Source organism: Triturus cristatus, chromosome 12 (assembly GCF_964204655.1).
Source record: "Triturus cristatus chromosome 12, aTriCri1.1, whole genome shotgun sequence".
NCBI lineage: Eukaryota > Metazoa > Chordata > Amphibia > Caudata > Salamandridae > Triturus > Triturus cristatus.
The window spans coordinates 204,670,928-204,683,881 of record NC_140595.1 but is presented as its reverse complement, the minus strand read 5'-3'; the positions used below and the strand labels follow the sequence as shown (position 1 = coordinate 204,683,881).

The window sequence follows — 12,954 nt, the reverse complement described above, 5'->3', positions numbered from 1 at the left end:
TATGTTTTGTTTCTAAAACCAAGCAGAATTTGGCACAGGTAGGTAAAATACACTTTCAAATGCAAGGCTGGACACAGAAATGCTATTGTAATTGCAGTTATACAGCGCTTACTGCCTCTGACGAGGAGTCTATGCACTTTTTCGTAGAGTAGCATACTACTCTGGAACCCATAATTAGTGGTGAATTTGTATAGTGAAATATTAAAATAATTTGAGAGGTGGATTTGTTAGTCAGCTATTTGAATTGAGAAAGATAGTGGAGGGATAGAAGAGGGATAAAGGTTTGCACTTATATAGCGCTTGCTACCCTTGATGGGGGTGTTGAATCTTTTATCGTTGAGTAGCACTCTGGAACCCATAAAGGATTAGAGGTGAATTACTAGAGTGAAATATGAAATTAATTTGAGTGGTGGACATGTTAGTCTGTTTGGATAGAAAAGGATAGTGGAGGGATAGAGAAGGATTTAGATTTTATTTTTGTGGAGCTCATAGCAGCAGTAGGAGGAGGCTTGGGACGAGTAAAAGGGAGGTTGGAGGGGGAATAGTTAGAGGGAAGGGATTAGAAAGGCTTGTTATGAGCGACCGGAATAGTAAGAGGTATGAGATGATGCAAGGAGGCGTAGAGTAGGGGAGAGTCTAGAAAGTGTTATTTTGGGATCATAGTAGTGGTATGGGGTTTGGGATGAATGAGAGTGGAGGTAGAGGATATATTGCTAGAGGTATAGGGTGAAAAATAGGGTTGTGCATTGACTATGCTGAACAAGAAGAAAAGTAATAAATAAAAAGGTCCATAAGTACATGGTAATTATATTGATGCATAAAGGAAGGTACTATATGTAGATTTAAAATGCGTTCAACTCTGGCTTTCAAGTGCTGTGTTTCAAATAAAAAAAAAAAATTAATTCAGTAGTGAAGCAATTGTAGATCTAGTTATGATAAAAGATTAACTTATTTATGCAGTCCCTTATATACATGTCAAACTGAATATTGCAACTATCAGTAATATGTATATTTATTACGTAGAAATGATGACTAGCTATATATTAAACAAATAATTATACATGTTTATAGAATGCAATACATATATAGGCACATATCTAAAGTACAAACAAATGCTTGTATACAGAGGGATATGCTGTATATTTCTGTTTGCGTATGGTGGTTATGTGGGGTAGAGGCAATTCTTGAATAGTTTTCTGAAGATGAGGTGGATACCTGTGGATCTTATGTTGGGGGGGTGAAGAGTTCCATAGTTTGGTTGCTTGAACCGAGAAGGATGTGCCACCCATAATTTTATGCTTGTACGTTGGGATTTTGAGGTGAAGTGCCTCTCTAGAGCTCAGGTTCTTTTGTTGAATGGGTTTGATTTTATTCCTGATGAGCGGTTCTGTTCCAAGTATCGCTTTTTGGGTGATACAAAGCAGCTTGACCGTAGGTCTTCTGGCAACCGGTAACCAATGCATGGCTTTCAAGGCAGGAGAGATGTGAACTTGCGGCTTTATATGTAAAAGTTGTCTGGTAGTAGAGTTCTGAATCAGTTTTAGTCTTTTCTTGGTCGTTAAAGATGATCCGTGGTAGAGGCTATTGGCGTAATAGAGTTTGGAGAGAACAAGGGAGATGGTAGCTTGGACCATGTGTGGAAATCCCAAATGGGGAACGATTTGTCAGTTTTTATAGTAACAAAGCTTGATCTTGCTAGTTTGTCCATCTAATGCTCTATCTTGACAAAAAACTTCTGACGCATTCTGAATCTCAGGGTCTTTATAGTTCAAGTTGCAATGTTTATAAAGGTTCTAGAAGGCAACTTTGGGCAAAGCTAAGGAGATTAACACAACCGTAGCAGCAACGGTGGCTTTATTGTACAATAGTCTAACACAGTAAATAAGTTTCAAATGACACTGGATAGACAGTAAGAGACTAGATACTTTTCTGAAGTGTGTGCTCAATGTTTGAATAAATACTTAGGTGTTGAAACAGATGTTACCTTTAACAGTAGTTTTGCAACTTAATAACCACATAATCCCAACCTCCCCCCCACTACTCCTTTGAGGTTGAAGTTGTGGTCCCAACTTGCTGACTCACACATTGTGGAAATAATTTTTTTAAAGCACACGCTCTGGAGATGATGTGCACTCTCTTGCGCCTGTAGTGTTGTGAGGGGCAGGATGTGGAAACTTCATTTTAAACAGCTATTGCCACCCATCATTTTCAACTTGAGTCTGTCCTGAATTTGTATTTTAAATGACATGCTAATTCATAGCCTTGATAGAATAATCGGACAGTATGATGTCAAAGGTGAGTAGCCTTTCCTTTTTAGGTCTCGCCTGGCGTTGCAGCGCATGCGCTACTCGCTCTGCTAGATCTATTGTAAAAGAGGCGATTTCGGAAGAGGAGTGAAAGCTCTGCCCATGCTTTTTATTGGCGCGCGTCACACTTTATGCTAAACACTCGCTTTCTATTTGAAGTGAGGCTTATTTGTTCCCTCCCTGTCTCCTTTTCAGCTCGCCCATCCGGACTGGATCGTGCACTTGCGGCGTGACATGGTGGGATTTATATGTTGGTTCAGTACTATTTTATACAGATACTGTTTGGGACAATGGTAGCTACGCTGCATTTTCCGGTATCTGACTGCTTACATTTCACGGCGTTTTCAATGTAACAATGCGCGGCGTGGAGAGCGGGGCTGCAGCCCAGAAGCTGCGCCATGACTGGCCAGTCCGAGCCGTCGTGAGGCTGCGAGCACCCATGCCATGAGCGCCTCCCTTCCGCTGGAGCGCTTTCATCTCCGAGATCAGGCTGCTGTTCTTCCCGCGCTGCCCGACCTTTCTGCATGTCTGTCAGCTGGGCTTCCTCCTTAGGTAGAGCTGCGCTGCGTGGGGTGGGGGCGATTGCGCGGTGCTCTCTAGGTATATGCGGGTCTGTCAACTAACGTGACCGAGCACTCTGTGTTTAGGTGATAGACGTGGTGTTCTTGCTCATTAATGCCCTTAGTTCCTCGGGTGACAGTGGGTCCAGTTAAGTTATGGCACTTTGGTACTATTGCTCAGTAAAACACGGTTATTACCCAAGGTATTGGTTGGGTGCCGCAGTGGTGTGTATATAGTGCCTTACCCCGTACCCAAACACTGTATGCGGGTAGCATGCTACTATGTGGAATCACCGTATAAGTGATTCAGGCAAGCATAACAGTTACAGTTAAATTGTGAAGTTTCATTCAGTGTGATGCGTCTTGCAGTAATTCTGCCATTTCTGTGTGTTGATGTTAATGACCTATTGCGTGGCGTTTCCTAGCTACAGAGAGGTATTGTCTTAACGGATATGAGAGCACTGAAAGTCTTCCCAAGAAGATCGATCTATCATCGTAGTCGAATTTCAATAATGTTTTCTTGTTAATCTTGAAGACATGCCCTTCTTTCCCACTTTCATGTGGACACAAACGTTAATCGTAGTTTTAAAAATACCAGCCAATTATCCACTACTTTGTATTGGAATACACTGTGGACTATAGATGCTTTAAAATAAGTCAAGTTTGCAGTCCCTAATTGTTATGCCAAATTCCAAGCTAGTTCAGTTTATATATTACATTATAGAAAAACAATGCTAGGAGCCCAGTTTGAAACAACAAAACAATACCCAAAACAAATAACAAATACAATATTTGCAAATACTAAAAATCAATGGAGGCTCCTGAGAACGCACAAACAATACACACAATTCACAAAACCCTGCTTCATACAATTATATTGCAATAACTGTACAATGTGTCACGTGTCTGGTATGTGACTATCTAGATCTCCATGGCGTATTCACTTTAACAAACAGCGGCGCTGCGTTCTTCGATATGGGACTTATTCGATTTTCATGGCGCTTTCACTTTAACAAACCGCGATGTTTATTGTCTGGTTACTGGTTTATTAGGTAGTAAAAACCGAAAAAGGAAAGGTAACTTTTGTTGTAATCTCCATTTGCAGCACTGCTTTAGCCTTTCTTGTAGGTTAAGATTTGTTTGTCGAGTGCTGATGTGTCTTCTTATTAATTATGCTTGTTAGGTTATTAGATGAACTTACATGGCCTAGTCTTTTATTATAAAGCTGAGTTTGTGGCTTTCATATTAACTTTGCTTTGCTTTTGTGTAGTATTTTTGTCGCGGTTAAATGTGTTATTTCAGCTATAACATGCTGCCTAACTGAAACAGGCTGTAACAGACACCCTCGTCTGTACTCCGATATGCAAGTTCATCGCTACTGATGAGGACGTGAGGTTTGTGTGTCAAGAGTTGTTCGGGCATGCCCAGTTCTTCTGGAAAGTACAGTGGGTGGTTGTGTCCGTCCCCCCAACCACTTCCCACTAAAGTTGAGGAGTTTTGTTGTCCATTTCGGTTAACATTTCCCTGTAGTCTGAGAGGCAACATTTCAAGTTGCTCTCAAGCTGTCAGTCTAGTTGGTGTTTGTTGAATAAATGAGATTCCAGATGGTGTTTGTGGTTGAATATGGAAAGTCGTGTCGCTTCTCTGCCTTTGTGTTCTTTTGGGTCAATGGAACGTTTTTTGTAATGTTCTGCCTTTTCAGGAGCCCACGTTGCGTAGGGATATTTGTACAACGCTCTTAATTTCATTTGGTCCCCCAAGTTAGTTCCTATGTTACATTTTTGGTATGTACAGAATGGTGTGATTTTCCCAGTAAGCTAGCCTTTCTACTTTTTAACTTGCATCTATAAAAAAAAAGGTGTTTGTTTACAATATCTTTGCAGGAAGAACGAACAAGCATTTCCAATGCAATAGGTCTCGCGTTTACGCGAGGTTGAGCTATTGACATTGCAAATCACAATGCCTTTTATTTTTGTTTTTAAACCCTAAATAAAAAGCATTGTCATTTACAATGCCAATAGCTTAAACTTCCTGTAAATGCGAGACCTATTGCATTGCAAATGCTTGTTTACATGTCTGCTTATGTAAGGAAAATATATTGGTTCCTTGCTGAGATGTTAGGCTTTGCTATTTAGCTCCGGCAAGATTGTTGTTGATAATGCCCAATTGTTTTTGTTATCTTACAGCTTCAAACCTTGATCCAGGAGACTGACCCAGGGGCAGACTACCGCATAGATAGAGCCCTGAATGAAGCCTGCGAGTCTGTCATTCAAACTGCTTGCAAGCACATACACTCCGGAGATCCCATGTAAGTTACTTTTAAGTTAATAAGCATTTTACTATGTTTGTTCTTGAATTTGCCCATTTATTCTCACAATGTGACAGCAGTGCATTCTCTCATATCCCTCTTCCCACCACTGGCACAGAAGAAAGATCTGATCATCTTCCTTTAATCTTGTGGAGTTCTTCGTAATTTAATGGAGGAAAAGCATAAAGGTTAACCCATTTTGAAGAGTTTCACTGGTATGTCTTCAGAAGAGACCTAGTCTCTTGCCTACAGTATTCCTTGATAAAATAGAGACCAGTCAGCGATGCATCCTCCTGTTAGTTATAAACTGTCAAATTATTTCCTGCCAGTGGAACATCACTTATTTAAGACTCTTTAGAAGCTTTAAAAAGTGGGCATTTTTAGATCTTGCATACTAGACAGTGCATGTGCTGTCTGTTTCAAGACTTATTGTAAGCTTACAGTGAACTTAGAGTCCGCCCATTGTGTGCCATTGATTGGCTTTATAATAACTCATTTGCTTGCTTATGTGTCCGCTTCTCTGGGCTTTACTTCTTATTTTTTGTTGTCCAATCATCAGTGCTGCATTTCTTGTGTCCTTCCACTGCTCACTTTCTAAACACTTCATTTTTGTTCTTTTTGTTTAAGCCCTCTACAAGAGTGCATTTTTTTGTAACCAACTGTCTGGTCGTGTATTTGACTCCCCCCAGCCCCCCCAACTGTGTTAGGTGTTGCTCACTTTTTCCTGTATGGCTCTCCACACCAGCTCCATTCTACTCTCTCCAAAGTGCTTGTGCACTCGCCCTCCACTGGTCCCTCCCTCCCTCTGTGGTGCTTCTGTCCCCCCCCTCCCTCGGTGGTGCTGCTTCTGTCCCCCTCCTTCCTCGGTGGTGCTGCTTCTGTCCCCCGCCCCCCCAACTGTGTTAGGTGTTGCTCACTTTTTCCTGTATGGCTCTCCACACCAGCTCCATTCTACTCTCTCCAAAGTGCTTGTGCACTCGCCCTCCACTGGTCCCTCCCTCCCTCTGTGGTGCTTCTGTGTCCCCCCCCTCCCTCGGTGGTGCTGCTTCTGTTCCCCTCCTTCCTCGGTGGTGCTGCTTCTGTTCCCCTCCTTCCTCGGTGGTGCTGCTTCTGTCCCCCTCCTCCCTCGGTGGTGCTGCTTCTGTCCCCCTCCTCCCTCGGTGGTGCTGCTTCTGTCTGCCCCCCCCCCCCGTGTCGTGCTTCTGCCCCCCCTCCCTGTGTGGTGATTCTGGCCCCCCTCCTTGGTGCTCCTGCCCCCCCCCCCTGTGGTGCTTCTGTTCCCCCCCTCCCTCTGTGGTGATTCTGTCCTCCCTCTCACCCTCTCCCTCCCCATTCCGTAGTGCTTTTGCCCCCAGCCCTCTTCCGTGATGCTTCTGGTAAACCCAGGGTCGACTTGGTCTCTGGAGGGTCGGGGGACCACGCTGGCACCGTAGGCCCGCTCTAACTCTACCTATGGAGCACAGGTGCAGTGATGCTTTCCAGTGTCTGGTGTGCGGTTGTCCGGAGTCCTCACAGTTCTTTTGAAGTGCCTGCAGGATACAGGAAAGCATCTCTGCTACTCCACGGGAGTTCCTGGATCTTTGCTGAAGGCAGGCAATCCTCCTAGGCCTTTGAAGGTACGGCAGCTGCAGAATGAGACCACTTTAGCTTAGCCTAGTGGGAACAGCAGACAGGCTGGCAGGGTTGGTGCCAAGTCATTTGCTTCACCACAGTCCTTGCTTCGCGCAGCTCTTAGGTGTCCTTCTTAGGTCGGCAGGAATCTGATTTACTGGTGCCATGGGCTCCCCTATATACTAGATTTTGGAGTGTTAGTGGATTGTTAAGTAGTAGCCAATGGGCTACTTACCCCTAGAATCACTAGGTTCCTTATATGACCACTTCCTGTGAGAAGCGGGTGTAGAAAGTTGGCTCTTTATATGGTATACCACTAGGCGGTTATACCGTGCACAGAGTTCAGAGATTCTCCCTGAAGTGTACAGGGCTCAGTGCAAACCCAAAGTGCTATATTTGTGAGTGCGGGCGAGCAGCCTTAGGCCTAACAGAGGAGTGTAAGACATTTGTTGTGCACACAATGACCAATAAATGACACAACTCAAAGGATTCACACTGCTGGCATTGTGAAGTCCAGGACGGGGTCAGCCAACGCTAGACTTAGACACAGGATTGCTGAGGAAGGTTTTATGGATCAGAGGGCCACCTGGACACAGGCTGGAGGCGTCTGGTGCAGAATGGTCCCGGAGGGCACCAGAATCCTTTGTGTTGGTTTCTTGTGGAGAGAGCTGCTATCGTCTGGAGTTCTGGTCTTTTTCAAAGGCAAGCAGTCCTTCCAGAGGCTGTGAAGGTCTCTGGCTGCAGGACAGGTGTTGTTCTATTCTCGGGGTCTTTGAAGCTGGAGACAGGCCGGTAGGGCTGGTGCCAAGTCAGTAGTTAACTTAAGGTTTCGCTGCATGGAATTGTCTTTGTTCTTCTAAGGTAGGCGTGAACTAGTTTCCAGGTCTGGGAAGCTGCCTAAATACTACATTTAGAGGCGTTTTATGGGAGTAGCAGGTAGGGCCAATTGGCACCTTACCTGGGGTGTCTACATCCTCAATTGGGGTCTCCTACTGGGAAGTGATTCAGTTACGGGCTGTGGAGGCTGGAATCAAAATTAAATCACTGCAAAACTATACCTCCCAGACCAAGGAACATGGTTTATTTCATTAATAGAGAGCTGGATAAGTCTCTACTTTTGTTCAGCTATTGAACGATCCTTACCCTGTTTGGTTTTTTGGGGAAATACTAACGTTTTCCTGATTTTATTTAAAATGTAAAACCCAACTGGTTGTGTCGAATAAGTACTCGTGTCCCAGGTTGTTACGTTCAATGTTTATCTTTGACAGTTTTTTTTTTTTTTGGTGATCTCATTTCAAAATAGCAATACAAAATGACAGTAAGATATATATTTACACATGAGACAGTGACATTACATTGCTTGAAAAAATACACAAATCAAATTGAAACCAAGACTGACAGTGCGTTTTACAAATAACATTACATATATACTGAGACATAACTCCCTACATTGTACACATCCAACATAGGCATTGTTAATCTTGTGTTATTACGTGTATTAGTCCTTGTATGCTTTACTGGAATTTAACATCAGGACCTATTACCCTTGTGTCCTCAACCACTTCTATGGTGGTGTAAGGTCCTATAGAGGTCAGTGTAAATGTGGTGATTCGTACTTAAGCCATTTTAGTTGTGCTTAGGCATTCCCCCCCCCCCCCCCCCCCCCCCCCCCCCCTCCTCCCAATTGATCATGATTACTCATGGCCTCAGTTTGAAATGTGCAGATGCTGTTCGACCTTCTGAGTCCGACCTAGGTGTAGTTTAGGTGGAAGCTCTTCAGGGCAGAATATGCTCTTGTAGTACATGGTATTTGTCTTCGTATTTCCTAAGTTGTATTCGGTGCCCAGCTCAGAAGAGGATCTGTCCGTGAAGGATGATGTGGGCTTGATGCCTTCACTGCAACTTTTTCTTTTCTTTTCCCTTTCGTTTAAGGTCTCGCCTAGCGTTGCAGCACGCATTTGCTGCTCGATCTGGTGAGATGTTGCAGATGAGGATTTTTCAGAAGCTGACTTGAAGCTGATGCCCCCGAATTTCATTGGCTTTAAGCTTTCCTTCCATGCAGGACTGCCTCGACGTCGCTCCCCACAGTGCCCGGGTCACTTATTTCAGGCCATCGCTCTTGTAGAGCAGTTCCCAGATAACTGCTCTCCACCAAGGACTTGCAGGAGCCATCCTGGGGTGTTGTGGTTAACCCCTCTGTAACATCTAATCAATGCCATGACGTGGGTTGCTCGAAAAAAATCACCCACTTCAAGAGGAACCATAATCGCCCTTCACCCACCAGCCCCTGGGGACCAGCTCTCCATACAAGTTAACAAGCAGGAGCTGATAAGATAATATTTATAAGAGGTCAGGGGTCAAATGTCAGTCAAAGGCTTTTAACCTGAGGGGTCATAAACCGAAGCTGGTAAAAAGCAGCCCCAGTTATTTATGGGAAATAAACACAGCGGACAACATGACATCCCCTCCACCAGCTGGGACCCTGTGTGTGCGCCACCTCTCGGCAACAGAACTACTCCCCTACGGCCTCCTCTCTACACCTTGTAGAGGTCCCATGTGGATAATAGGCAAACAAGCTAACATCTGATCTACTGCTTGGCAGCCCAGCCTCCTACCTCCAGCCTATTGGCATTGTAAATGAGAATGCCTTGCATTTATGTTTTAAAACCCAAAACATAAATAGAAGGCATTGTCATTAAAATGCCAATAGCTCAAAATCGTGTGAATGCTTGACATGTTGCATTGCAAATGCTTGTTACTTAATGTCGAGGCTTTGGTCTTCACTGGGGGGGTCTTGGAGAAAGTAACTTGCTACTACTGCTCCTGGTGGTGGCGTCTATCCTGCATTCGCGGTGGTGGCTCCCTTCACCTCCTGTGAGAGAGGCATAGTCCTAGCTCTGATTTAGGAGCCACCCCACAAAACACCCCCCCTCCAAATCTTCAAGATGGGGGGGGGGGGGGGGGGAACGACTGAAAGATGTGCTTTACCTCGCCCCCTTTACCTTAGGGATTGAGTTGGCAGAGGTGGGCACACCTCCTATTCAAACTAGTTTTTCCCACCCAAAAAGGGGGTATAAACCAGGGGCTGCCATCTGTTGCTAGCAGCAGAGGCTGGGGGTTGCATTACAAAGGCGTTGGGCCTTTGAAGCTTCCCTCTCAAGCACAAAGCCCATCCTGTGAGAGGAGGTGTGACACCTCTGTCCAGGATGTGCCTTGTTTCTGGTCCCAGAGAGTGGGGGCTCTCGACCCAGGGGTCTCTAAACATGTCTGGTTGTGGCAGGCTGCCTAAAGCCAGTCTTTGACCACACCAGGACTGGTAGGTTTCATGGGGACACCTCCGAGGTTCCCTCTGGGTGCATTTCAGTAAATCCCACACTTGCAGCAGTGTGGGTTTATTGAAAGGAGTAGCTTATTGCCAAACAGTGTTGGGTTCAGAGATGCCTTTATGATGCTGGGGAACTCGGGTTATTGAGTTTCCAGCCCATATACTCTATGGCTTCCTTGCACTTACAATATCCATGAATGGACTTAAATATTGTAAGGACATATCTGCTTATGCAGAGATGCCCACACCTGTGATATAGTGCACCGTGCCTTAGGGCTGTAAGGACTGCTAAAGGGGTAATTTGCCTAGACCTTAGGCAGTGCTAATTTGTATCGCACACAGGCAGTGTGCCATGTAGACGTTGTTGTTTTGTCTGCACCAGGCATGCATACTGCATTAGCAGACTACATGGCCTAGGTGAGGGGTCCCTAAGAGACCCTCTTGAATCCCAGTGCCCAGGTACCATTTACTATGGACTTTAAGTGGGCCTGAAGGGCAAATATTGGGACAGTTTTAGGGAAAGAACACTTGTACTGAGAACCTGGACAGCAGGACCCAGTACTCTTTAGTCAAAATTGCATCAAAAGCCAGGCAAAAAGAGGGGTGGTACTGCAACAGAAGCCCACTTTCCCACAGTGGGCATAACCCTGTTATAGAGTTCCTTATTCTGTCCTTACCAAGATGGCAGCCTTTTAAATTTTGTATCCATCAGGTAGCCAACCTTGGGGTTGGAACTAGCATGTGGGTGGACACACCTCTGACTGCTAATTTTCCTGCCTGTTCTGGCACCAAATTGGCCCTTTTCTGATGGATACATCTGCCTGTGGATTCCTCACCTTATGAATATCCCCTGCGCCAGTATTCCATGGAAATGTTTCCTAGCTCCCCGCGCAGACGAGGTCGTCTCAGCGTCATGGCTCCGCATGATGTCACCGGAGCCATAAGAACACCACGTCGGTGTGATGACGTTAGTTCCCTTTTTTCCGCGCTGTCGACGCTAACGGTTTTTTCTAGGACTCTCCTTACTTCGTCTTGATACTTTGTATTTTGGATTGTATTGTTTCCTTATTTTGTCATGTCTGCTCCGAGGAAGTCAGGCTTTAAGCCCTGCAGAGAATACGGTAAACATATGTCAATTACTGACCCGCATGAGGATTGCCTCTGGTGTTTGTCTTAAGACCATGAAGTCAAGGGATGCTCTTCCTGTAGGAAGATGAATCCAAAGGCATTTCAAGGAGCGAGAAGCCAAACTTTACATGGCCAAGGCAAAAGAAAGGGGTCGAAAAAAGGTAAAAGTCCAGGTCTTCGACGTCGCACGACTCCAAGAAGAAGCATAAGAAGAAGAGGAGGCATGCTTCTCAATGTCGGTCGTTGAAGTCTGTGGTGTCTGTCGCCTTCTCCTGCTCCTCGACGTAGAGAGGACATTGTTTCCCCTTCACCTTCTCCTCAGGTGACTCCAGCTCAATCTCCTTCCTATAAGGGGACTCCAGAGCAGGTTAGGACGCCGAGATTCTCACCGTTGGATCCGGCTGATCATGAGGTTCCTTCGAATCCGGCTGTTCCTCCTGTGACTCCAGCGGCTCCGACTCCAGAGGTAGCTCGATCGGATCCAGAACCGGCTTCTTACCCTCATTTTCCGACGCCGAGTTCTGATCCATCGCATTTTCTAAATGCCATGTATGGCGTGTTTGCCAGAGCCTCGTACCCCTCTGGAGCACCTTTGGGTCCCATGGCATATACTTTGGGTGTGCCTCATCAGTATCCTCTGTCCCCCTTTGTGCCATTCATGCCAGCGACGTCGTCCTGGTCTTTTCCAGCTCCGAGGATGTCTGCGCCGTATGGTCAGTCCCCGGCTCCATCCCGTGAAGCCTCTTATTTGATCGGTGCCGGCTATGGATCCACCTTCGACGCCGCTCCCAGAGCAGTCGACGCCGCGTGTGGCACTGCCGACAACGCAACTGAAGATGCGTTCTAGGAGAGAGACGCAGAGGTTAGTGGAAGAGGAGCAGTACCAGGATGAAGGGAGGGAGGAAGGAGAGGTGTATGATACAGAGGATGTGTTTGACGACTTGTGTGAGGCAAGTGGCCTTGACACTTCTCCAGAGTGGGACTTTGTTTTTTAAAAGGCTTCCCCCTCTAAGGATGTTGCTCCATATCATACAGTTATTAGGAAGGCTGCAGAGCTTTTGGACTTGCAGCTTCCTGTAGCGGAGTATAAGCCTAATCTTCTCACTAAAGTTCTTCACTCTCCATCTTCGGTGGTTGAGTCACTTTTACCATTTAATGATGCTCTGACTGAGCCAATACTTGAGGTGTGGCGCAATTCTCTTTCAGCTCCTTCAGTTTCGAGGACAGTCTCAAGAAGGTATAGACCTGCTCCTGGAGATCAGTTTTTTCTTTCCTCTCAATCCTCTCTTGAAAGTCTGATGGTGCACACTTCTTGCTCAAAGCTGTCCTCCGGGGCGTTTTCGCAGGCTCCTGCCGATAGAGATTCTAAGAAGTTGGAGCAATCTGCAAAAAAGGTATTTTCTTCAGCCAGTATGGCTCTAAAATCTACCAACGCCACTTGTCTCTTGAGCAGGTACATTCATGCTTTAATGGACTCTGTGAAACAGATTCTCCCTAAGTTGTCTGAGGAGGACAAGGGGAATCTGAATGAGGTGTTGGTGGATGCTCAAGCGGCTGCTTGCCAGGTTATCCTGTCTGGTCTGGATACAGCAGACTCTGTTGCTAGAATAATGGGCTCGTCCATTGCGACAAGGAGGCATGCATGGTTAAAATCTTCAGAGTTCTCTCCTTACGTGCAGGCTGCTCTTATTGATTTACCATTTGCAGGTTCCAAGC

The 12,954-nt window shown here is 45.6% G+C and overlaps 1 protein-coding gene across 1 annotated transcript in view; it reads left to right on the top strand.

Annotated features, from left to right (window-relative positions):
* GLG1 (golgi glycoprotein 1) overlaps nucleotides 1-12,954 on the top strand; it is a 658,311-nt gene that overhangs the window by 237,508 nt on the left and 407,849 nt on the right. The window contains exon 9 of the mRNA XM_085637427.1: nucleotides 5,053-5,174. Coding sequence (XP_085493553.1) covers nucleotides 5,053-5,174 — 122 coding nt within the window. The remainder of the gene's footprint in view (nucleotides 1-5,052; nucleotides 5,175-12,954) is intronic.